Source organism: Octopus bimaculoides, chromosome 12 (genome assembly GCF_046866305.1).
Source record: "Octopus bimaculoides isolate indiv1 chromosome 12, ASM4686630v1, whole genome shotgun sequence".
In the NCBI taxonomy this organism is placed as follows: domain Eukaryota; kingdom Metazoa; phylum Mollusca; class Cephalopoda; order Octopoda; family Octopodidae; genus Octopus; species Octopus bimaculoides.
The window spans coordinates 39,461,441-39,489,364 of record NC_142939.1 but is presented as its reverse complement, the minus strand read 5'-3'; the positions used below and the strand labels follow the sequence as shown (position 1 = coordinate 39,489,364).

General features: G+C 40.0%; 1 protein-coding gene across 1 annotated transcript in view; it reads right to left on the bottom strand.

The window, feature by feature from the left end:
• LOC106879503 (uncharacterized) overlaps positions 1 to 25,871 on the bottom strand; it is a 51,147-nt gene extending 25,276 nt beyond the window's left edge. Inside the window, exon 1 of the mRNA XM_052972147.2 lies at positions 25,700 to 25,871. Within this exon, the coding sequence (XP_052828107.2) occupies positions 25,700 to 25,728 (29 nt within the window). The 5' untranslated portion in view covers positions 25,729 to 25,871. The remainder of the gene's footprint in view (positions 1 to 25,699) is intronic.
• Between the last annotated feature and the right edge of the window lie 2,053 nt (positions 25,872 to 27,924).

Here is a 27,924-nt window from a genome sequence, read left to right as displayed (position 1 = left end):
AAAGGGAGTAAGGTGATATGAATGGGGGTGATGGGAAGGAGTGAGGAGGGTGGGAAGGAGGAAATGAGGAGGGGTGAAGGGGAAGAGGGGGCAAATGAGGAGTGGAAGGGATAACGAGGAGGCAGAGGAAGAGGAGGAGGCAGAAGAAGAGGAGAGAGGAGGAGATCAAAACAGTGCCGTGTCACAACACACTGATATGTCACAATGCACCAGTGTGTCCCAAATTACTGATGCGCCACAAAGACTATCTACAGACACCACAGATTTTTTTTTTTTTTTAATATAGTTTAAAGCAATGGGTCTCAACCTTTTTAATATCCAAGCCAAATCCTGGATTTTTTTCTAGTGGAGGTGGTCACACCAAATAAAGTAAAACACAAACCGATTAAAGAAAACTTTATATTTATAGAGAGGGAAGACTGTTGAGGGTGGCCAGCCACATGCTACCTTGAGAGCTGCATTTGAAAACTGTAGGTTTAAAGCTTTAGAAAACCAACTGTTACCCTGAAAAACATCTTAATAATAACTGTATAAATAAAATTGTTATCCACGCCATGCCTCTGTCTACCCCTCCATCCTCTCTCTCCCCCTTCGTAGTTTTTCCTTTAAGGTCTTCAGGTTCTGGCTATATATAAATGAGAAACCCATTCTAAATTATCTAGCTGACGTACTACGACGAAATACCCAAGATGCAGATAAGATAGAGATTTTTATTTATTTACGGCCTCAAACATCTCAATACCTTGCGCTTTCTTGTTTCTCTCCATGAAATTCAATTGAATTCAGTTGTTGTCTTAAATTCATGCTTATTCATTTTCTAAGCTTCCTAAATTCATGCTACGTTATATTCTAATCACCCAGAATTCATTGCTCTTTTAAAAAAAAATTACGATTTATGCATTGTTGTCTCTCAAATATTTAAAATCTACAATTAAGAGCCCTCTCTACTCGCTGGCGGTAACCCGCCCTCCCACCCCCTCCACCGGAAGTTCATTCGTCTGTCATTCCTCTGTCATCCCACCCCCTCCACCGGAAGTTTCATTCCTCTGTCATCCCACCCCCTCCACCGGAAGTTCATTCCTCTGCCATCCCACCCCCTCCACCGGAAGTTCATTCCTCTGTCATCCCACCCCCTCCACCGGAAGTTCATTCCTCTGTCATCCCACCCCCTCCACCGGAAGTTCATTCCTCTGTCATCCCACCCCCTCCACCGGAAGTTCATTCCTCTGTCATCCCACCCCCTCCACCGGAAGTTCATTCCTCTGTCATCGCACCCCCTCCACCGGAAGTTCATTCCTCTGCCATCCCACCCCCTCCACCGGAAGTTCATTCCTCTGTCATCCCGCCCCCTCCACCGGAAGTTCATTCCTCTGTCATCCCACCCCCTCCACCGGAAGTTCATTCCTCTGTCATCCCACCCCTCCACCGGAAGTTCATTCCTCTGTCATCCCACCCCATCCACCGGAAGTTCATTCCTCTGTCATCCCACCCCTCCACCGGAAGTTCATTCCTCTGTCATCCCACCCCCTCCACCGGAAGTTCATTCCTCTGTCATCCCACCCCCTCCACCGGAAGTTCATTCCTCTGTCATCCCGCCCCCTCCACCGGAAGTTCATCCCTTTGTCATCCTGTCAACCTCGGCTGTCTCCCGGAACCCATCTAGTGGCCTTGGCCATCCTCTCCCCTACCTTTGGGTAGCGCATTAAGGTTGAGAAATGTTTGCAGGTTGTAGGTAATGTTTTGCTTATGAATTCTTCCAATTGCAAGTTTTCTTTTCAGGTACACGACACTGCTTTTCCTCTTCCCAGGCTACAGGCCCACACCCCCAACACCCATACTGTTAGGATTGGCACTCTCAACGTCGGCACGCTGAAAGGTAGATCTGGTGAAATTGTTGAGATGCTTGAACGGAGATGCGTAGATATGTGCTGCATCCAGGAAGTAAGATGGAGAGGAGGTTCTGCAAGGTTCCTCACAGGCAAAGAACACAGGTACAAGATTTTCTGGGCAGGGAACACTGACGGGGTCGGGGGCGTAGGAATACTTCTAGCGGAGAAATGGGTGGATAAGGTAATCGAGGTCGTTAGAGTAAGTGACAGAGTACTTAAGATCAGACTAGTGCTTCATCATAGATTAGCTACTGTCATCTCAGCCTATGCACCTCAACCTGGGCTACCAGATGGTCTGAAAGACCAATTCTATGACACCCTCTTGCAAACTACCTCGTCGACGAGTGACAGGGACCTTCTCTTTGTGGCTGGAGACTTCAACGGTCATGTCGGACGTCGTGCTGGGGGCTTCCATGGCATACATGGAGGCTATGGCTTCGGTTCCCGCAACGAGGAGGGAACCAGACTGCTGGAGTTCTGTGATGCAACCAATCTTATAGTCTGCAATACCAACTTCAGGAAACCTGCCAGTCACCTAGTCACCTACCGCTCCGGCAGACACTCTAGCCAAATCGACTACATCCTCGCCAGAAATAGGGAAAGAGGGCGGCTTATAAATGCCAAAACCTACCCTGGCGAAGAATGTACCCCACAACATAGATTAGTAGTTAGCGACTTTGGGATCAAGGCAAAATGGGTGCCCAGAATTAGACAGGCTTGGAGAAGAAGGGTGTGGAAGCTTAAAGACCCTGCAAACGGACAGAGACTTAGAGACAAGTTACTTGAAGCATTTAACGAAATAGAAGGGGATATAGCATCATACAACGTGGAAGACAATTGGAGATTTCTGCGGGACAACCTGTTGAAAGCCACCGACCAGATTTGTGGGTGGTGTAAGGTCCCCTCCCAACCCAGAGTAACGTGGTGGTGGAACAAGGAGGTAGACAGGGCTATTAGACAAAAGAAACAAGCTTGGAAGGACTGGAAGAACGGTGGTAGCAGGGAATTGTACCAATGTGCCAGAAGGGAGGCTAGGCGACAGGTTTATTTAGCCAGAGGGGAAGCAGATAAGGAAAGATTTGCCAATGTTCTGCGCCGTGAGGACCAAAGACTCGAGGTATTTCGGGTTGCAAGACAGTGTAGGAGAGAGAATAGTGATGTTGTAGGAGAGAAATGTGTTCGCATGGATGATGGTACGCTTGCATTAAATGAGGATGCAAAGAAAGAGGTCTGGAGATGCCACTACGATAGATTGCTTAATAAAGAGAATGAATGGGAGAAAGAGAGCCTGCCTTATGTCGACCCAATAGAGGGACCAGCTATCCGAGTTGATAGTACCAGGGTAGATAAAGCAATTAAGAGTATGAAGACCGGGAAAGCCCCCGGCCCATCAGGAATCACTGCAGAGATGCTCAAAATATCTGGCAGTGTTGGCTATAGCCTAGTCACCCGTATTACGAACCAGGTGATACACGAAGGAGTCATACCCTATGACTGGTGTAGCAGCATCATAGTCAACTGCTACAAAGGTAAAGGGGACGCTTTAGATACAAATAATTACAGAGGCATCAAGCTGTTAGATCAGGTTATGAAAGTTACAGAGAGGGTCATAGCCCAACTAATTAGGGAGCGAATCAATTTAGATGAGATGCAGTTTGGGTTCGTGCCAGGTAAAAGCACTACTGATGCCTTATTTCTAGTGAGACAGTTGCAAGAGAAATACCTAGCCAAGGATAAACCTCTGTACCTGGCTTTCGTTGACATGGAGAAAGCCTTTGACAGGGTCCCCCGATCCCTTATCTGGTGGTCAATGAGGAAACTTGGGATAGAAGAATGGCTAGTGAGAGCTGTGCGAGCCATGTACAGAGATGCGGCCAGTAAGGTGAGGGTTGGAAATGAGTACAGCAATGAATTCCGGGTAGAGGTAGGGGTCCACCAAGGTTCCGTCCTCAGCCCCCTATTATTTACCATAGTCCTCCAGGCAATCACAGAGGAGTTCAAGACAGGTTGCCCCTGGGAGCTCCTCTATGCTGATGACCTTGCCCTAATTGCGGAGTCACTATCAGAACTAGAGGAGAAGTTTCAGGTGTGGAAGCAAGGTCTAGAATTGAAGGGCCTTAGAGTCAACCTAGCTAAAACCAAAATCCTAATAAGTAGGAAGGTAGATAAAACACAAACCCCTTCAGGTAGATGGCCCTGCTCAGTATGTAGAAAAGGAGTAGGTAGTAACTCTATAAGATGTACCCGGTGCAAGCTATGGACACATAAGAGGTGCAGCAACATCAAAGGCAGGTTAACTAGCAAGTTAGTTTTTGTTTGTGGCAGATGTTCAGGTGCAATAAAGACTGCAAACAAACAGGAAACAACTTCTATCTCATTCCAGGGTGAAAAACTAGAGGTAGTCGATAGCTTCCGCTATCTGGGCGACCAAGTTAGTAGTGGGGGTGGGTGCGCTGAAAGTGTAGCTGCTAGAATAAGAATAGCCTGGGCAAAGTTTAGAGAGCTCTTACCCCTGCTGGCGACAAAGGGACTCTCACTCAGAGTAAAAGGCAGACTGTATGACGCATGCGTACGAACAACCATGCTACATGGCAGTGAAACATGGGCTGTAACTGCTGAGGACATACGTAAGCTCGCAAGGAATGAAGCCAGTATGCTCCGTTGGATGTGTAATGTCAATGTGAATACCCGTCAGAGTGTAAGTATCTTGAGAGAAAAGCTGAACATTAGAAGCATCAGTTGTGGCGTGCAAGAGAGACGATTGCGCTGGTATGGACATGTGGTGAGAATGGAGGAGGATAGCTGCGTGAAAAAGTGCCACACCCTAACAGTTGAGGGAACCCGTGGAAGAGGTAGGCCCAGGAAGACCTGGGCTGAGGTGGTGAGGCAAGACCTTCGTACATTGGGCCTCACCGAGGCGATGACTACGGACCGAGACCTTTGGAAATGGGCTGTGCGTGAGAAGACCCGGCAAGCCAAGTAAGATCGTTGCCAGTGCCCCTGGACTGGTTCTTGTGCGGGTGGCACATGAGATGCACCATTTTGAGCGTGGCCGTTGCCAGTACCGCCTGACTGGCTCCTGTAGGATTTTCGAGCGAGATCGTTGCCAGTGCCCCTGGACTGGCTTGTGCGGGTGGCACATAAAAGACACCATTTCGAGCGTGGCCGTTTTCGTGCAGGTGACACGTAAAAGCACCCACTACACTCTCTGAGTGGTTGGCGTTAGGAAGGGCATCCAGCTGTAGAAACTCTGCCAAATCAGACTGGAGCCTGGTGTTGCCATCCGGTTTCACCAGTCCTCAGTCAAATCGTCCAACCCATGCTAGCATGGAAAGCGGACGTTAAACGATGATGATGATGATGATGACAAATATGACTAATAAAATAAGTCAAGCAATAATGTTTATTTTTTTACCTTTCCATGTGAAATATATCAGTTATGTTTTTTCTTTGATCGCCAGTGCACCTCAGTCAAAAATACTGATATTCTTCAGAGGCCCAGAAACAGCTGTGATGGTGCCAACTATCACTTCACCTGAAAGCTTTTCATCATCATTATCATCTAACATCCGTTTTTCCATGCTGACATAGATTGGATGGTTTAACAAAAGCTGGTAGGTCAGAAGACTGTACCAAGCTCTACTGTTTGCCTTGGTATGGTTTCTATGGCTGGATGCCCTTCCTAATGCTAACCACTCTGCAGTGTATTCGGGATTCTTCATGTGGCACCAGCAGCAGTAAGGCCACCAAATAATTTCAAGATAAAACCCCTCGACTGAGGGGGGCGGGGAGTAGTTTTGAGGAAGGTGGCTTTGTACCAGATGAGAGGTCAGAGCATGAGCAGAGGAACAAAAGTACCTCTAAATACAAAACCTATTCGTACTCATCAAAAAATATGTGATGCACAATTTTAGATTCATCATGCAAAGTGGTAAACCATCTAAAAATTCTTAAAGAAAAACAGCATAAAATCCATTGAACTCTCTCAGAGAGATCAGGTTAAAACATTGTCATCAATTTCTCAACTCCTGCCAAACCTTCACATTATCATCATCACTTTAAAGTCCACTTAACCATGAATGCATAGGTCAGATAAGATTTGTTGAAGCACTGGAATTGAACCTGACACTATGATTGCAGGGAAAGCTTCTTAACCACACAGCCATCCCTAATTCCATACCAATATTATTGAATTGCTGTTAACCATTTCTTGAGTTTATAATCTCATAGTTCATTGTTTTCTATATACAGAGGTGGGGGGAGTGATGTGGTGGATGTTGTGATTCTACTTTCCTTTAACCTTTTAGCATCTAAATCAGCAATAACTGGCCAAAAATATTCTGTTTTACATTCAAACCAGCCAGAACTGACATCTCACATCTACCCTACAATATCATTCAAATATAAACAGTCACTTCATCTCCATCACAATGCTACGAGATAATGCTTGATTAATTCAAAACTACGTGAATAAATAAGTGTAGGGTGTTCAAAAAGTCTCTCTGCAGTGAATTTTTTTTTTTCATCCTGACTCTCCAAGATGTATTTCAAAACGTGTAGAAGAGTCAATTTATGTATTGAAAATGAAGGTCGACACTTTCAACACCTCTTATAATGTTTTTTAAAGTCTTGTAAAGTCTAATATATTCTTTTGTAGTTTTATACCATCTTATAAATATTTATTTTGCAATAAAATACTTACTGTGGAGAGACTTTCTGAACAGCCTGTATTACATTTGACGAAATTATCAATGAATTTATGGTGGGCAAGTTCTCTCCCTTGCTTAAAACAAATTGAATCAGTATCATTCAGTGATATACAAAATGTAGGAGTGTAATGATAAGAGACCAGCATCCTAAAGACTTTATTCAACAACTGATGCCACAACTCATCGTCCAGGTTGACGAAAGAACTCACCCACTATGTGATACAGAAATTAACTAAAAGATGCAGTATTAGAATATAGACTTTAAGAAGAAACAATAAACTGAGATATTACAAATGAATAAATCATAAGTTAAACCTTTAGTGTTCATATTACTCTGTCGAATGTAATGCTTCTTTATTTTCATTAGTTTGAATTAATCATGTATTATCTTGAAGTTTTGAGATTTTGATGAGGAGATTATAGGGTAGGTGTGACATGCCAGATCTGGCCAGTTTGAACATAAAACAAGGTTGAATATTTGTCCCAAATATGGCCACTGAAAATGAAGGGTTAATAACCCTTTTTATACCAATCTACCTAAAACTCTACTTGGTTCTATGATAAAAGATCTTCCTGTTTTAAAGTGATCTAAATTAAAATCTTGCATCAAAATTTCATGTCAATTTATTATCCAAACACCAGATTATTTCATTAAATTCTTTTTTAATTTTTTAAATTAACTGAAACAACAGTGTCATAATCATCACCATTTTAACATCCATGTTTGCATGAGCTAGACAGAATCCTTTCAGGCAAAGTCTTTGGTTGGGTGCTCTTCTAGTCACCAAGCCTCACCTGTTTCCAAGCAAGGTAATATTTACCTAGGACCAGACATATTTCCACAGAAGTTTGGGAATGAAGGACACCACTTGCATAAAACAACACTTATTTACACCTATCATACGAGGTCGAGACAAAGATACATCACAGCCTACAAAACTAGACACCAATATCAAAGCATTATCATCGTTGTTGTCATCATCATCATCATCATTTAATGTCCACTTTCTATACTGGCATGTGTGGGATGTAGTTTGACAGGAGCCAGCCAGGCAGAAGCCTGCACCAAATTTCTGTGACTGTTTTGGAAGGATTTTTACAGCTGGATGCTCTTCCTAACACCAACCACTCAGCAGAGTGGACTTAGTGCTTTTTACGTGACACAAACACAGGCGAGGTCAGTTTTGGCAAGGTTTTTACAGCTGGATGCCCTTCCAAACACCAACCACTTTACAGTGTGGACTGGATGCTTTTTAAGTGCATCTGCACTGACAGGGTCACCAAGTACATGCAAGACAAAAGAAAATCTTTTCAAAGAGATGATCTTGTGCCAGATGATGAAAGGTTATAGTGAGAGAGAGAGACAGAAACACAGGTGTCTTGCAGTTGAGGAGGTACAAGGTTACCCAGCTGGAGTGAGAGAGAGAGGGGGGAGAAAGAGAGAGAGGGGGGAGAAAGAGAGAGAGGGGGGAGAAAGAGAGAGAGGGGAGAAAGAGAGAGAGGGGAGAAAGAGAGAGAGGGGGAGAAAGAGAGAGAGGGGGAGAAAGAGAGAGAGGGGGAGAAAGAGAGAGAGGGGGAGAAAGAGAGGGGGGGGGGAGAGATCAAGAATGAAGATAGAAACAGGTGTGCTGCTGAAAGGAGATACATGGTTACCCAACCTGAGAGTGAGTGGGAGACAGCAGGATAGGGATAGTGGCAAAGTGGGCATGCTCACAAGGGACAGGGATCAAAATATAAATGGGATGGTTGAGTAAAGGAAGAGAGATATATAGATGGTGGCAAGTGCCAGTGCATCACCTTGAGGTTCAAAGGTCATAATATAATCATTGTCATCGTTTAACGTCCGCTTTCCATGCTAGCATGGGTTGGACGATTCGACTGAGGACTGGTGAACCGGATGGCTGCACCAGGCTCCAATCTGATCTGGCAGAGTTTCTACAGCTGGATGCCCTTCCTAACGCCAACCATTCTGAAAGTGTGGTGGGTGCTTTTACATACCACCGGCACAAGGGCCAGTCACACGGTACTGGCAACGGCCACGCTCAACATGGTGTTTTTATACATGTCACCTGCACATGAGCCAGTCCAGCGGCACTAGCAACGACCTCGCTTGAATGATTTTCTAACGTGCCAGTAGGTGACACTGGTAACGACCACGCTCAAATGGTGCTATTTACATGCCACTAGCACGGAAGCCAGACAGCTGCTCTGGCAATGATCATGCTTGGACGGTGCTGTTAGTGCTCCACAAAAGAAGCATGATCAGAGAGTGGGAGGGAGTGAGTGGCAAAAACCTGGGTATGGGGGGTACTGGATAGCAATGATACAGAGAGACCGCCGTAAGGACAGGATTGAGGAGTGAGAGGTAGGCACAGTGTATGAAGGAGATGTGAGGAAGAAAAAAGATGTAGAGATGTAGATTGGATTGCTGGGGTAGGGTGTGCGAGAAGTTTTCTTGGTACATGTGGGTAGAATACACAGGTCGGGGGGGGGGGGAGCAGATAGTAATGATACAGTGAGACAGGGTGTGTGGGTGGAACGCACAGGTTGGGTGGAGGGGAGTAGCAGATAGCAATGATACAGTGAGACAGGACCAAGAGGACAGGGTAGAGGAGTGGAAAGTAAGCATAGTGCATGAAGTGGAAATGTGAGGAAGAGAAGAGATGTAGTTTGGTTTGTTGTGGTAGGGTGTATGGGAAGTTTTCTTGTTAAGTGTGGGTGGTACACACAGTGCTTCTAGAACTCAGTTTCGCTGACGCGGGCAGGTCTTCTCAAGAACCTCATATCACCAGACATCTTGATCCATTGTCATTTTCTCCATGAGGACCAACATCCTGAGATCAGTCCTCACCACTTCGTCCCATGTTTTCCTAGGTTTCCTTCTTCCACGGGTGATCAGCACTTCTTTATGCAGCTGTCCTCATTCACACGCATCACAAGTCCAAACCAACATAGTCTTCTCTCTTGCATGCTACATTTGATTCCTCTTATGCCCAACTTTTCTCTCAATACATTTGCACTTTGCTGTCCATGCACACTGATGTTGCACGTCCAACAGGGCATACCTACCTTCATTTCTCTCCAGTCTACGCATGTCTTCTGCACTCAGAGCCGCCCATGTCTCACCACCATGGAGTATAGCAGTTCGTACACAAGCATCATATAGTCTACCCTTCATTCTGAGAGAGAAGACTTTTGTTGCCAACAGAGGTAATAGCTCTCTGAACTTCCTCCACCCTATTCTTATTCTAGAAACAATACTTTCAGAGCATCCTCCACCATTGCTAATTTGGTCACCTAGGTAACAGAAACTATCTACATCCTCAAGAGAGCCTCCTGGGCATTTGAGGGAATCTAGTTCCCGTGTGCCCTTAGTGCTTATTGTTCCTGCACATCTGCTACTGTACCACTGTACATAGCTTGGACAGCTCTAACAAGCCACTTCTCTACTCCTAACCTCCTTAGAGACCACCATATAACAGAGCAGGGAACTCTGTCAAAAACTTTCTCCAGGTCAATGAAGGCTAAGTACAATGGCTTACTTTTGGCCAAGTACTTTTCCTGCAGCTGTCTCACTAGGAAGATGGCATCTGTAGTACACTTCCTAGGCACAAAACCAAACTGCATCTCATCTAGTTTAATTCTATTTCTAATCAATTGAGCTATAACCCTCTTGGTAACTTTCATGACTTGGTCTAGCAGTTTGATACCTCTGTAGTTGTTTCTATCTAAAGCATCACCTTTACCCTTATAGCAGCTAACTATAATGCTACTACACCAGTCATTGGGGATGGTGCCTTCCTGAATAACTTGATTAACTATATGGGTGACTAAGCTGTATCCTACACTACTGGAAATTTTAATCATCTCAGCAGCGATTCCTGATGGCCCAGGGGCCTTTCCCTGTCCTCATGTCCTTCATTGTCTTATCTATTATGCTGCTTTCAACTGTGATTGCTGGTCCCTCAATTGGTTCAATATTTGGTAAACTCTCCTTCTCCCATTCACTTCTCACATTTAGTAACCTTTCATAGTGATACTTCCATGCATTTTCCTTCTCTGAGTCACTAAATGCAAGCATACCATGATCCATTTGCACACATTTCTTACCTACCACATCTCTATTTTCTCTGATACACTGCTTTGCAATCTTGAACACCTCATGCCTCTGATCCCCATGTTGTAGGACATTTGCAAATCTCTTACCTTCAGCTATTCCTTTTGCTATGTAAACCTGACGCCTAGCTACCTGATATAATTCTCTGCTTCCATCATTTTCCAGGACTGTCTCTTTGCTTTCAAAACACTGTCAACCCCCTTGCTCCACCACATCTCCTTTGGTCTAGCTGGGACTCTGCACCAACCACTGATTTCATCCATCAAGAACGTCCAGTTGTCCTCTAAGCTATGTGTCCCCAACACTTCCTCTCTTTCGTCAGAAGCTTCCATAAGGAAATCTCTAAATTTTTGTCTGTTTGCTAGGTCTTTGAGCTTCCATAGTCTTCTTTTCCAGATTTGGTTCATTTCTCCTAGTCTTTCTAGCTCTAATTCTGAAGTCACTAACTCGTAACTTATGTTGGGTTCTACACGCTTCACTTGGAAAGACTTTGTATTTTTAAACATTCATCTATCTCATTGCCTGGTGAGGAGGTAGTCAATCTGGTTTATGTGCCCACTAGACTGATAAGTGATTAAGTGGCTGGCAGGTTTTTTGAAGTTAGTGCTGCAGATCATAAAATCATTTGCATCACAGAACTCCAGCAGTCTTGTTCCCTCCTCATTTCTAGGTCCAAAACCATAGCCTTCATGCACTCCCTGGAATCCATGGGGATGCTGTTCAACATGTCTATTGAAGTCATCGGCCATAATAACAAAGTCTTTGTCACTTGTCATTGAGGTAGTCTGCAAAAGGACCTCATAGAATCGGTCCATCTGCTCATCAGCCAGCCCAGACTGAGGAGCATAGACAGAGATAAATGTAACTGTTAATTTATCTATAAGTTTTATCTTAATTACCTATCACATACTCTGACTACCTCAATTACCTTATCTACCCACTTCTGCTAACAGTATACCTACGCCACCTACTCTATTCCCCCTGCCAACCCATAAGAATTTGAATCTCTGTCTCTTACTCATGAGGAATCTAGCTGAGGCTTCCCTCCATCTTACTTCTTGCACATCAGACACATCAATATGGCATTGCTCCAACATTTCAATAATCTCCCTACTCCTTCCTTTCATTGTGCCAACATTGATGGTAGCAGCCCTCAGATTGAGTACTTGGGAGTGGTGGTGGGAAAGCAGTTGTTGAAATTTGTCATCACCTGAAAAAATCTGTGCAAATGCTTACCAGCTAGCACAGAGCTTTGGTACATATTTTACTCAGTGAAATACAATGGGTTACAGTTTCCCCCCATTTTGTCCAATATCCAGAGCAAGAGCCAACAAGAGATGAAGTGGGTATGAGAATAGGGAATGTAGGTTGACCTGAAAGAGAGGAATAGGCTGGTTACATAGGACAGTTTAAGTATTATATGTCTAAAAATTTAAATATGAGATACCTTTAACAGTATATGACACTCATCTGGGTGCCTGCATGAGGATATAAGAGTATAATCAAAATAAGTACTCACACATAGCACAGAAGTACAAGTCACCAGGTGAAAATGTTAATATACGAATTAAAATGGTGGTGGGAGGTGCATAACGGGTGTGCAAAATGGACGCTGGGTACAGACCTTGTGCAAACTAATTGGATGCTGGGCATAGACCTTGTGCAAACTAAGTTTATGCACTACACAGCTAGATGGGCTTAGAAGAAAAGCGAGCAATCAAGCAGTTGATTCATGAATGGCAGTGAAAGCTTAATAAGACTATCTACTAAGAAAAACAACCAATGTCAATGTAAGTAATCTCCACAAACTCTTTCCATTTTACTAGAATGAAGGACAACTCATAACAAGACTAAGTTATAAAAATCAACAAACAAGCATAACAAATATGTATTCTCATCATCATCATCAGCTGCCAAAAAGATATCACTATGGTTTCCACACCAAAGCAGTACCACTCAATCTGGTTATGTTGACCATTAAAAACAAACACTGCCTGGGAATCAATAGTAATCAGCAGGAATGAAATAGTATAGTATGTTCGTTGTGCCAACACCTGCTTGTTGCTACTAGCAATAACATCAAATTAATTAGTATTAACTTATATTTACAAAACAGTACCTATAAAACAAAGAACTTACTCCCAAAAAGAATACCAAGATCATAGTACAAAGAAACAAGTGAACTAAACATATTAAGGAAAAAAAACTAATCAACCACCTACAATCAGCGTGATAATACCAACCCAAGGAACAGCAAACCAAGAACTTAAAATATAAACACTATACAACAAACACAGAGTACAAAATACATTGTTTCTATATCTATGTCATATATCACAAACATTGTGGAAACTGTTCGCTTGTTACCACAAAAAGAGATATCTTGGTATCAAGATACAAAGAAAAATGACTGACCGGAAATACAGACTTCACCAACAATTCAAGGAACATAGCAATATGACAGTCTTGTGGAAACTTAATTTATTCTTTTCTACTCTAGGCATATCCTGAAATTTTGGGGGAGGGGGCCAGTCGACCCCCATATGCAACTGGTTCTTAATTTATTGACCTCAGCAGAATTTGAACTCAGAACATAAAGACAGATTAAATACCGCTAAGCATTTCACCCAGCATGCTAACATTTCATCTAGTTCGGTGCCTTATACTGTTAATTTATTAACACAAAAAGAGATACATATGTACAGTTGATTTATATCCTTCAAGTGCAACAACTCTTTATCTGTTTGATCATAAATATGTTCAGAAGTTTATTGTAGAAATTGTTACATAACAGCTGCGGCTTCTTAGACGTCCAAACCTTGACTCACTAGTCATAGATAATCTTGGCTTTTTTTTTTAACAATATTTTGTTCTGTGTTTTCTTTTAAATTTCCCAATGCTATCATACACGATGTTGTCAACGTCTACAAAAAATATGTGGCACCAATTCATAAAATAAAAAAAATCACAACAAACATGAAACCACACCAAAGACAAGCCCAATAAAAACTAGCAGAGCAATATATCCCATAGCCAATGTCCTTGAACAATGTACAAGAAGAAAACAAGCACAGATCAATATCTATAAAATATGTTCAATATTATAAAATAAATTAACCAAATAATTGCTTTTAATTAAAATGGAATTAAATTAAAAATTATATCTAAAAATATATAAAACAATAAAGACAAAGCAAACAAACTACCTAAAACAAATTATAACTATTATAATGTCCTAACTACAAAAAGACTAAATAATCCATTATTAATTAAACAGCCATTTTGTCCATTACCTGACAACGACTTAAATTACTTGAATTATAGAACAAACAAATATACATGGAGTTTAAATCAACATATATACCTAAGAACAATAAACATTTAAAATTACTAAAACAAGGGCTTCTTTCAGTTTCCATCTACCAAATCCAATCACAAGGCTATAGAAGACATTTACCCAAGATGCTACACAATGGGAATGAACCAAAAACCATGTGATTGGGAAGCCAACTTCTCAACCACACAGCCACATCTAAGTCTATTGTATCTCAATAAAAAATAAGGTGACAGAAGGACTGAGTCTTTCCAATGGCTTGGTCATTCTCTTTGAACAGCAAAGTTTGTTAAAAGATACAGCAGGATACGTTGAAATTATTTCAATAATTCTACCACTGAAAGAATCTCCCTCCTGAGAAATAGTATTAATGTGAAACAAAGAATGAGAACCAAGAATGCTATTGAGATTAGGATCTGATAAGTGCAACCTTGCTAGCTTTAGTTTCACCTGGAAATGTCAGGAATTGCAACGAATAAAGTGAAATAGTTTCTACCAACTCCATTAATATCCCAAACAAAAAACTAAAACTTGTAACTACAATCAAGTGGTCTGGTTTTAGACTACCAAAGGAACACTTTCGTATGGGTTTACATTTTTTATATCTTAGAGCATCAGGAGAAATTAGACAAGATCAGGAGACATCAACTGGAGACAGGTGAATTAAAAGAAGGTGGGGCAATCAATAGTCTTATATTGGCAACAGTTGAAAGAGATCAAATTGGGTGAAGTACTCCAAAACAAAGGCCTTCCCAATAAGCTTCTAGAAAATTCTATGATTTCAGAGTTAATAGTTCTGATTTGTGTACTGTCTGATTTGTTCTCTGGCACTGTCCATTTCCTACAGGAATCCTCTTGGCACAATTCCTTGTTTTAGGAAATTTATCACATCTGTAAACATAAGTTCTACCATTGTGGATAGTGCCAGGAGTTCCAACTAAAGAAAATTTGCTCTTTAAAACATCAAACAACAACTCTTTTCATACCAACCTGCCTGAGACCACCCCTGGTTTATGATTTAAATTAAAACTTTCCATCAAAATATTCTGTTCATTTATGTTCCAAACACCAGCTTAATAGTGACAATTTTTTTCACTTAATCCATTTTTTCAAAATTAATTAAAAGACAAGGTATTTCATTTGGAATCAGATAGCAAAAAGGTTAAGAGAGGATATCTACACAAGTAGATACAAGAAGGTGATATTCATCAGCCATTAAAAGGTAATCAACTTGAGGTAGTTTCAATCTTTGAAGGAAACCCCATAAAATATATTTTACAGTCTGAATAGCCTTCATGAGGAATTGACCCAGAGAACTGTGAGAAATAGGTTTTGGTTTGGAGTCTATCAAACAGCCATAACAGACTTTACAAAATATTCAGAAATAAAAATGTAAGATTATTTTTCCTTTACGTAATACAAGTTTTCTCACACCAAGGTGACATACTTTAACGTGAATACATTAAAGAAATTTATAATCTGGGTCAAACAGAGAAGTATACTGCAGATAAGACATAAATACACACCTTCCACTTTAAACATTGATAAAAATGTCAAAATTATATACAGAATGGCTGATTCACCAATGTGATTTTTTTGTCATTCTTTTATCTTGCAATGAAAGGATTTCTCAAAAAAATTACTCTGACACTTTGTCAGTCTGTCATGAAGAATGTGTCACAATTAAGAACAGAAAACCTCAATAATTGCAATGGATTCTTTCTCAATAAGAATATTCAAACAATTCACTGTTGGAGTGAATTGTTCAAGAGCAAAAGGCAATGGGGTGCCCTGTTTGTGTTGCAGTTAGAACTATGTTGGTGACATCACTCTCAAAAGTAAATGGCACAGAGATGTTGATAGCATGAAAAACAAACTTGTTCTATATTGACTTTAATATTTCTGAAGGTGATAACAGGTTCTTCAAAAATTGGTAAAATGGTACATTTCACTATTTCACTTTATCAGGAAAAAGTAATTTGTAGTAAAAGACAACCAACCCAATGAATTTAAGTGGCAACAGTCTACCAGGAGGGTCAGGAGTTCTTTTGTATCATGAAAGTATAACTATTTACCCATAGAATCTCATGCGTTTTTTGTGGGGAAAAAACCCCCCATTTTTGATAAATAAAGTGATATTTTTAGATGTTTAGCACATGACAGAAATGCTTTTAAATGTCTGTCATAATCTTCCTTAGATATACCAACATAGAATGATGTTATTTAAATATGTGTAGGTAGATCCAGTCAGTTATTCTGTCAGATAATTTGACTTGACGCCCACTGAAAACATATACAGTATAAGAGTCTTGTATACTGATGTCATTGTTCCAAGACTTGAATAGTAACATAAAGATAATCTTTCACAGCCAATGGCAACTGATACTAGGCATGTTTTGTACTGACCTTACTAAAACCAGGAATGCTGCAATTCGGCAAATATTGTTTCGTCAATGACAGGTAGCATAAAAGTATTAATAAGTGTACCAATATTGACATGATAAGGTGTCTTTTATGATTTTCATTTTTCGGTTACTATGACCTTTGAATTTGGAACCATTCACAATATCACTTCAAGTAGGCATAGCAATAGGCGTAATATTGGTGAATGATGAAACTAGTGGAATCCTTAGGCAAATGAAATTTCACAATGCTAGATGGACTTCTGAGCCATTAACCATTACTCTTCAGGAACTGAGTAATCTTGGTACTATGCACATGAGACACAGGAACCGAGTTAAATCATTTTTGATAGTGAGGTACTTTTCAGAATTCTCCACATTACATATGACGTATTTATTTTGACACATTATATTTTTACTAACCAATAGAAAGAGGTTGTGAGAACCAATTTACATTTGATTATCTGCACACTTCATCACTTTGAAGAACTTTTAAGTCAAATTTACATAAGTTTTTGAAATCTGGTACTTAATTTATCAGTCCCTTGGGCCAAACCACTAAGTTTCAGGGAAGCAAAGAGTGGTAGGGGAACAAACACAGATACACACACACATATATGTGACAGGCTTCATTCAGTTTCCGTGTATCAAATTCACTCAAGGCTTTGATGGGTTCAAGGATATAGTAGAAGACACTTGCCCAAAGTGCCATGTAGTAGGGACTGAACCCAAAATTCTTCAGCTGGGAAGCAAGCTTCTTAACACACAGCCACACCTATATATTTAACTGTTGTTATTTACGACCACCAAATACTGTAATACCTACAAGACAGATTCCTCATGGATTTCTATTACAGTCTACTGTGACAAGAGGTGAAAACTAATATTACTAATATTAATGTTATGGTAACACAAACAGATAACTTAACATTAATTTGCTGAACCAAGATATACATTAATTGAGAAGCTACAAGCTGACAGAGTCATTAATGAGTTAGACAAAATGCTGAGTGGAATTTCATCCACTTTTACATTCCAAATTCAAATTCCTCTGAGGCTGACTTTGTCTTTCATTCTGCTTTGGAATTGATGAAATAAGTATCAGTTGAGCACAGGGGTTGACAGAATTGACAAACCACTTAAATCCAAAAATTTCAGGTCCTGAGCCTTTAGTAGAAAGAATTATTATTATTAAATTCCGCTGAAGTCGACTTTAACTTTCATCTTTTCGGGGTCGATAAAATAAGTACCAGTTGAACACTGGGAGTCAATGTAATAGACTAATGCCCCAAAATTGCTGCCCTTCCTTGTAGCAAAATTTGAAACCATTATTATTACCACAATTAATCGTTGCCGGTGCCCCTGGGCTGGCTCTTGTGCAGGTGACACATGAAATCTTTCGAGCGGGATCGTTGCCAGTGCCCCTGGACTGGCTCTTGTGCGGGTGACACATGAAATGTTTCGAGCGGGATCGTTTGCCAGTGCCCCCAGACTGGCTCATGTGCGGGTGACACATGAAATGTTTTGAGCGGGACGGGATCGCTGCCAGTGCCCCTGGACTGGCTCATGTGCGGGCGACATGTGAAATCTTTCGAGCGGGATCGTTGCCGGTGCCCCTGGACTGGCTCTTGTGCTGGTGACACATGAAATTTCTTCGAGCGAGATCGTTGCCGGTGCCCCTGAACTGGCTCTTGTGTGGGGTTGTAGGATTTTTGAGCGAGATCGTTGTTGGTGCCTCTGGACTGGCTCTTGTGCGGGTGACACATGAGGTTTCTCGAGCGAGATGAGTGTGGCCGTTGCCAGTACCGCCTGACTGGCCTTCGTGCAGGTGACACGTAAAAGCACCCACTACACTCTTTGAGTGGTTGGCGTTAGGAAGGGCATCCAGCTGTGGAAACACTGCCAAATCAGATTGGAGCCTGGTGTAGCCATCTGGTTTCACCAGTCCTCAGTCAAATCGTCCAACCCATGCTAGCATGGAAAGCGGACGTTAAACGAAGACGACGATATATATGTGCTGTGCGTGAGAAGACCCAGCAAGCCAAGTGAGATCGTTGCCAGGGCCCCCGGACTGGCTCTTGTGCGGGTGGCACATAAGATGCACCATTTTGAGCGTGACCGTTGCCAGTGTCGCCTGACTGGCCATGGTAAGGTTTTCGAGCGAGATCGTTGCCAGTGCCCCTGGACTGGCTTTTGTGCGGGTGGCACATAAAAGACACCATTTCGAGCGTGGCCGTTGCCAGTACCGCCTGACTGGCTTTCGTGCGGGTGACACGTAAAAGCACCCACTACACTCTCTGAGTGGTTGGCGTTAGGAAGGGCATCCAGCTGTAGAAACTCTGCCAAATTAGATTGGAGCCTGGTGTTGCCATCCGGTTTCACCAGTCCTCAGTCAAATCGTCCAACCCATGCTAGCATGGAAAGCAGACGTTAAACGATGATGATGATGATAATGATTATTATTATTATTATCATTCTTTTTGGATTGCTTAGATATCAAACTGCATCCTGCAATTTTATATTCCTTGCTGTGCCAAATAACCTGGCTTTCGGGAGAATCAGGAAATTTGAGCTGACAGAATCCTTAAAACATTGGAAAAATTACTTTGCAGCATTTGTTCCGGCTCTTTACATTCTGAGTTCAAAACCCACAGAGACCAACTTTGCTTTAAATCTTTCCAGGGTTGACAAAATAAAATAACTACAGAAGAATTGGATTGATATAATCGACTAACTCTTCACTTCAAAATTATGGCTTTGTGCCTAAATCAAGCACCTGTGCCAGTGTCACATAATAGGCACCTGTGGTGATGCCATGTAAAAAGCACCTGTGCTAGTGTCACGTAAAAAGCACCCATACTGATTCCACATAGAATGCAATCGTGCCAGTACTACATAAGAAGCACTGATACCGGTGCCATGCAGGGAGCACTTGTACAGGTTCCACATAAGAAGCACTTGTGTAGGTGCCATATAAAGAAGCACATGTGCACGTGCAACATATAGAAGCACTTGTGCCAGAGTCAAGGCAGACAATTGTAGCCTGGTGTAGCTCTTCAGCCTTGCCAGCTCCTGTCAAGCCAGCCAACCCATGCCAGCATGGAAAACAGATGTTAAATGACAATGATGAAAAATTGGCAGAATTGTTTGAGCACCAGAAAAAAAGGCCTTGTGGTACTTCTGGCTCTTCACGTTCTGAGTTCATATTCTGCCATGGTCAACTTTGCCTTTCAACTGACCAGAGTGAATATATTAACCCTTTTGTTACTGTATTTATTTTGAGATGTTCTGTGTTTCTTTCAATTAATTTTAAATATAACAAAGAATTTGGTAAAATAACTTAGTTATAATTAAGCTGTTGTTAGGAACATAAATTGTGACAAAGGTTTGGTGGAAGATTTTAATTTAGAACTATTGAAAACAAGACATTTGTACTACAGAATCAGAGGCAGTTTCAGCAGGGTTGGTATCAAAAAGGTTAATTTGCAGATTGGCTTGTTAGAAATAACAGCCAAATCTTATGCAAATTGATGACACATTTGACTGACTGTCTTTAACCCTTTTGCTACCATATTTCTGTTGAGATGCTCTGTGTTTCTTTCATTTGTACTCAGAGCCAGAAGCGGTTTCAGCCAGGTTGGTAATGAAAGGGATACCAAGATCTCTGTAATCAATTAAACCCACCACCTACTCCAAAATTGTTGGCCTTATGTATAATTTAATAATAATAATAATTAGTTTTAAATGAAGGCACATGGCCAGCAATTATGGAGGTAGAGAGTTAGTTGATTACTGGTACCTTATTTTACTGATTAAAAGTGGATGAAAGGCATAGGTGACCTTGGCGGAATTTGAACTCAGAACATAAAGAGTCAAAAGAAATGCTGCTAAGCATTTTGTCTAACTTGCTAATGACTCTGCCAGCTCACCGCCTTTATTGTTGTTAGAATGTCATAAGGGCATTCCTTCGTTTTCCCCCACATAAACATCAAATGGATTAGCTGGTTGTTTGTTAATTTCCATAAAAAATTTTTATTTATTTACTTTTGTTTTCATGATGTATGGAAGGCGACATTTGCTTTGAAGTAAGAGCAGAAAGTGAAAGATATATGTATGAGTATACGAAATGTACATGTATATGAAAGATTGTGTGTGTATGTGTGCACACTATATTCAGCACACAAACACACATGTACACCTCTTAAATGGCCAATCCTATGTGATTGGCTTTTGATGAAGGAGGGAGTTCGACACTGCTGCCCTCTTTTTAGTTTCTTGCTTTGATATTGGTTCATCTGGGATCTTGAATAGTAAGAGGTCAAGTTATTTCTTGAAAACATCTACCCCCACTCCATGGAGATCCCTGAGGTGTTTTGCTAAGGTCTTAAATAGCTGTTGGCCCTTGAATCCCAAGCTATTACAGTACATGATCCTCATGGGACAGCTGGGACATGTGGAACAGTGCAGTGACGTCCTATTTGGGGTCTGATATAGCTCTTGATTCCAAAGTTAGTTGCCAGCCCCTCCCGTATCTTCCACACAAATATAATTGTATACTTCTCCTGTCTTTGCTCCAGGGAGTAGAGTTGTAACTTTTTCACTCTCTCCCAGTAGCTCAGCTCTTCCACTGATGCAATCTTCCTTGTGTAACATCACTGAACTGCCTCTAGTTCCATTATTAATCCGACACTATAAAGTGACCACAGCTAAGAGCAGTAGTTCAGATGGTCCTCCATAGGACCAGCATAGTTTCTGGTTAGTGACACGCATATTTCTTGATTACATGTCACTAAATCTTTTAAGTACTTTGTTTTGCGTTGTTGGGATTGTTACGAAGCCCCTGACATACAGCAAGAATATTGATGTGACATGTAGGGTGTCGGTAGTGGCCACTGGTCTGACACATGCAAAAGTGTCAGAGGTGGCCACCATGGATCCTTTGTTGTTTGAGGTGGTCATGAATACTGGTATGTGTCCCTCACACTGGATGTCTGATGAAGCCAGGTCAGCTGCCTTACCATCTTCTGCTGTCCAGCAGCTGCTATCTGCACTGCATCGACAGTTTGTTTCCTCGTAGGAGCAGTGCATGCACCATACACACACTTTCATGGTGGTGACCTGACTGTGTGTCTCATTGGAGGCTGTTCTTCCTGGTCTTCGAGCGAGTGGAATAAGTACCATTCACATGAGATCTGGGATCAGCAAATCTGCAGCCTGTCCCAATGTCACTATGCCAGCAGGTACCCTTTACATAGAACTTGCAGACTAGTTTGCTTTCCTTTTTACCAGAGTCATTGCTGGTTCTATTTTGTTTTCCATGTAATCCCACTTTGGGCCCACATCCATTCTCAGCTCGCCGGCCTGCTAGTATGTATGTGTTTATGTATATGTGAATCCTACACTCTAGATTAAGCAGGTACAGATAAAATGTCAAACAGTTTTAGTAAGCTCTGGGAAATTTATGATACTGAAGAGTTTAAACTTCTGACCTTTTGAAAAACAAATGAAGCCAGTAAGAACGAACCTTAGTCACTTACACATACAGGCAAAAAAATACATACGAGAACACACACCTTCATTCACTCTCTCTCTCACACACATAAAAAAAGATGCATGCATATGTATTTATGTATATACGTGTATATTTAAGATTATGGGTGTATGCGCGTGTTTGTGTATGACTGACTACAAATACATCGAGCTGAACAGCGCGTGTGCGCACGCTCTCTCTCTCTCTCTCTCACACACACACACCGATATACACACGTACACCTATCTTTCATATACACGTACATACATCTTTCACTTTCTAATCTCACTTCAAAGCAAATGTCGCCTTCCACACGTCATGAAAACAAAAGTAAATAAATAAAAAAAAATTTCGGAAATTAACGAACATATGATCCCATATGATCGAATTTTGACGCTTATGCAGGTGAAAACGAAAGAAAGTTACAATAAGTACTAGTTGGATGTAATAGACTCGTCCCCTCCCCCAAAAGTGCTGCCCTTGCGGCAAAATTTGTAACTATTATTATTATGTAACGTATTAAATTTATTCCCTGTAATTCACTAGTTTATGCCGCTTTCATTTTTACACCAAAGTTCAAGGACGTTTTGATAAGACGAACATATTGAGCAAGATTATCTGAAATTATATTTCCCAAGACCCCGTGGGTGCAGCCACTCACAGCACCAATCTTAAGATGTCACTACTCGTTACTCGTCGCCAGAGTACTTGGTTTTTGTAATACCTCAGCCACGCGATCAGCCGCCATAATGCGGCCAGTGTTTTGGGTTGGCAAGAAAATTTGGCGCGGATATATTTTCGTTTTTCACCAAAACATTTCTACTTTTTGTAATACTGCTTCGTCTTCACACCCACATTGAGAAATATTTTTAGAAACGGTCTTAGCACCAAAATTATTTTAGAGGGTAGCGTGAAGGCTGTTCTAAAATAATTTTTATTAATAATATCCACAAAATTGTTTTTATAAATTATTTTCATAATGAATTAATTTGGTGGATTTGTCAAATACGCACCTGTTTATATAACAGACGACCATCATATATATATATATATAAAAACACACATATATATTAATTTTTACTTCGTTTCAGTCTTTGGACTGCGACCATGCTGGGGCAACGCCTTGAAGATTTTAGTCGAATAAATCGATCCACTACTTTTTTTTTTAACCATGATGTTTATTCTATCAGTTTCTGTTACCAAACTGCTAAGTTACGGAGGACGTAAACAAATCAACAACGGTTGACAAGTGGTATGGACATACATACACACACACATATCTATCTATCTATATATATATATATATATATATATATATATATATATATATATATATATATATATATAGAGAGAGAGAGAGAGAGAGAGAGAGAGAGAGAGAGAGAGACGACAGGTTTCTTTCGGTATTCGTCTATCAGATTCTCCTACAAGGCCTTGATTTAACAAGAGCTATACAGTGCAAGAAACTTGCCTAAGGTGTCACGCAGAGGGACCGAACCCATGATCACATAGTTGGGAAGCAAACTTGGAGGGAGAAATAGGGGTTGGTCACGGCTGAAACGTCTTGAAAACGTCTCAAAGATCCTAAAGAGTTGCTCAATTTAGTCTGACCTAGAGTAAAACAACGACTGTACTTTTGGATGTATTTTTTTATCTGACGTTTCTCTATCATCATGGAAACAATGGTAATTAGTGCTAGAGTATTGATTAATTTTTTTTCTCTCTCTCTCTCTCTTTCTCGAGGACAAACAGCTTCGTCCTTTATAAAAGCAAAGAAAAAATTAATAATGATGTTGATATTTCCTTGTACAATTATAATAGCCATTTAAACAGTTCACCAACTGTCATTTAAAGGACACAAACACACATTATATATATATATATATATATATATATATATATATATATAGGTAATCTTCAAGTTTAGGGGGATAAAAAAAATTTAAAAAAATATTCAAGGGAAATAACTGAACGACTTACCAGTATTATCCGTTTTCTTCTAGCTGTTTATGAATAAATCACACCCTAACCCTAACGTCAATCAAATCAGGTGTGATTTATTTATAAACAGAGATGTACGGAGAACCCTATAGTTATGCCTATATATATATATATGTGTGTGTGTGCGCGTGTGAGGCTTGACGTTTATAGATTGGATAATTTCATATAATTTAATAAAAAAAAAACTTCAAAATATTAACCAAGGAAAATTGCTACAGCCTTTTCTTTTATTATTATTATTATTATTATTATTAGTCCATCCTTACGTTCCGAGTTCAAGTTCCGCCGAGGTTGACTTTTCCTTTCATCCTTTCGGGGTCGAGTAAATAAGTACAAGCTACGCACTGGGGTCGATATAATCGACTTAATCCCTTCCCTCAAATTTGAGGCCTTGTGCTTCCTGTAAAAATTATTATTATTCTTGTTGTTGTTGTTCTGGTTATTATTGTAAAGGTGGCGAGCTGGCAGAATCGTTAGCGCGCCGGGTGATATGCTTAGCGGCATTTATTCCGGCTCTTTTCGTTCTGAATAAATTCCGGTACTAGTGGGATACAAGGGTCTCGAAATATTGACTTAACGGTACAAGGGACCCGACAATATTCTCTATTTATTATATTTGTTCATTGACCGAAATAATTATAAAACAATAGACTAAATATGTTCATTTTTATTGTATCGTTAAGTCAATATTTCGGAACCCTTGTATCTCACAGATGCCCAAATTCCGCCGGGTTCGACTTGGCCTTTCATTCTTTTAGGATCGATAAAATAAGGAGAAACTTAAAAACGAGTTGAACACTGGGGACGATTACATCTACAAACTCCCTCTCCACAAATTTCAGGCCATGTGCCTATAGTAGAAAGGATTATTAATATTATTAAGTCGCTAGGTTTACGGAATCGATAGAATATAGAAAACTTCCGAGGTATTTGTTCCAGTTCTTTACGTTCCACCAAAATCAACTTTACTGTTCATACCCCTCGAGATCGATAATATAAAGTACCGGTAAAATACTTAAGTCGATGTACTCTAGTTTGCTAACCGTGTACCACAACTTAAAACCAATTATTACTATTGGTGTGATTAAAGCCAAATTTTACGGATGGTTCTGAATGACACTAATTTAATAAGCCCACAGTATACCATAACGTTTACTGTTCGGATATTTTTTTTAATGATTTTAGAAAATATCACGAGAAAAAAAAACTCAAGGGTTTTTGTCCTTTATATATATATATATATATATATATATATATATATATATATATATATATAATAACAATAATAATAAGCAACGATGTTTACAATAATAATAACAATAATAATGAATGGTAAAAAAAAAAAAACGGTAGTTTTTCCATGGAATTGAAAATTAAGCAATAATATATATGCGTGCGTGATATATATATATATATATATATATATAGGGACAGCAAGGTGTAATAGGGTGGTGGAGAAACAGATTTAAATGTTTATAAAATAACTGCAGAGGAAAATAAATAAATAAAAAAACTATTAACAGTAAAAAGTAGCCCAAATGTGGCCATAAAGTCAGTGTTCGATTCAGCATTGTAAGCTGTGTGAAACTGATCCTCGACTTTGTGGCATACAAGGAAAACATTGAAACAATATGGAGATGATATATGAGCGGGGAAAGACGGTTATATTTCTATTTCGAGGGACGGGTGTAGATTAACGTAAAGAGTATTTACTCACCCCAAATATCTATCCTGTTGAGAAAACATACGTTGGTCTTGATGGAAAGTGAGAATCAGACATTATTGATGAAATAAATAATAGATCCGATAGCTGAAGCGTCCACAGTTTAATGCACAACTGGTACCACAACGAGGCTTCAATTGATTAGTCATGTCTTGACAGAAATTCGAGCAATTACTTGCAATGTCTACATGGACTTTATAAAGCAATTTACATTTTTCTATTTATTTTTAAATAATTGATTCTCCAATTTTACACAGAATTTATATGCTCACCCAAAGATATAAATTCAATTTAGTCCAAAATTCCAGTCCTCTTTTTTTTTTAGAATACTGGCCTTTCTAGAACTTTCAGCTTGATCTTCCTTAAACAAATTCTTGATGTTGCAATATAAATGTATAATAAGAAAAGAAAAGAAAAAACAAATTTCAGGAACTTACCGAATTTTATAAATACCTGTAAATGAATAAATCAAAATATCTAAAGTATTCATCTTTGAGATTCAAAAAAAATTTTTTTTAATATCTTTGATATCTATGGCTACAAATTCATGTCATTCTTAAATGTCAGTATCATTTTCATTTAGAATCAGATGGATTCAAGACAAATACCTTTATAGACAAATGATAATTTTCTATTCTGACATGAAATCTATAAAGGATAACAAACTTTTTGTAGTCGTACCATGCCTTTTGCTATCAATGGATTGTCAGTTTCTATCTCATCACAAGCATCTATGTCCAAAATAAAAACCCTTTAACTTATAATAATATACCACAAATAATTATTACATCACTGGACTTAGACCATTCTATTGCTATAAAGAGTCTTCTACAAGATTGATTTAACCTAGAATCACTGTGAATGGAGATGAAGGTTTCCATCAATATTCTAACAAGCCAAGATATTATGAGCTTACCAGAATGCTTTTTGTTGCTTCTCCACAGAAAAACTATCTCCCAAACTCCATAATTCATCTCTTCTCATGGTACACAAAGACAATTCTGCTTATGACATTCTATTAATAGCCATAGTTACTGCTAGCAGATTTAGATATTCATTTTGTAACCAATGGGTTTCAGGCTCACTCCCACAATGTGACACATTGGGCAAGTGTCTTCTATCAGAGCCCCAGGCCAACCAAAGCCCAGTCAATGGATTTGGTAGGTGGAAACCAAAAGAAACCAATCATACATACATACATACATATATATTGTCTGTAAAAAACATAAATCTGAAAGAAGCACACTCTAAGATATGGAGCAGTATATATTAAAAATGGGGATGGCTGGTTTTGGGATTGAACAATACGCCATAAAGCTGAACCCTTTATGGACAGGAAACTTAAGGTAATCCCATGAACCGGCCTTCCCCATTTTTAATATATACTGTTCCATATCTTACGTAAATGTCAAATGATGAAAATGAGTGCTCAACACTGCATTGGTGGATATAATTTCTTTACTTGTGAATTAAGGCTACCAATGGTTTTCCTACTTTTCTTAACATGAAACCAATGGTAGACATATATATGTGTGTGTGTGTGTGTGTGTACATATATAAAATAAGCAGAAAATGGAGAAAACTTTTGATCAACAAACAAAGTGACTACCATCGTTTAAATATTTTTTTAATACAATGCTTGAACATTACTTACAGTTGTTTCTGCTGCCAATGTCAGTTGGTGCCGCCAAAGAAGATTATGAGAATAATAATATTCATCACCTTTATAGCACATCCGATCTAGTACATAGAGCTTCATCAGAGTGAATACAAATACATCAAATCAAAGAAGAGAAGAGGGAAGAGGAAAGAACAAGGCTTCAAGATGAAGAAAGAAGGCTTAATAAATCAGAATCATACCATTTTGCAGTGTAAAGCTTGTATCCTATGTGCATAGTATGCTTGCACACCCATGCCCAGGATTAACATAGGTAATTTACACCAGTAGTAATAATGGATGTTCTTATCCCTTAGATGGTTACTCCAACCACTAACTCTAAAAAGCAGCCACGACACTCTCAGAGTGGTTGGCATTAGGAAGGGCATCCAGCTGTAGAAACACTGCCAGATCAGATTGGAGCCTGGTGTCGCCTCCTGGCTTGCCAGTCCCCAGTCAAACCGTCCAACCCATGCCAGCATGGAAAGCGGACATTAAACGATGACGATGATGATATATATGTATGTATGTATATAGTAAAATAAAGATTCAGATAGAGTCA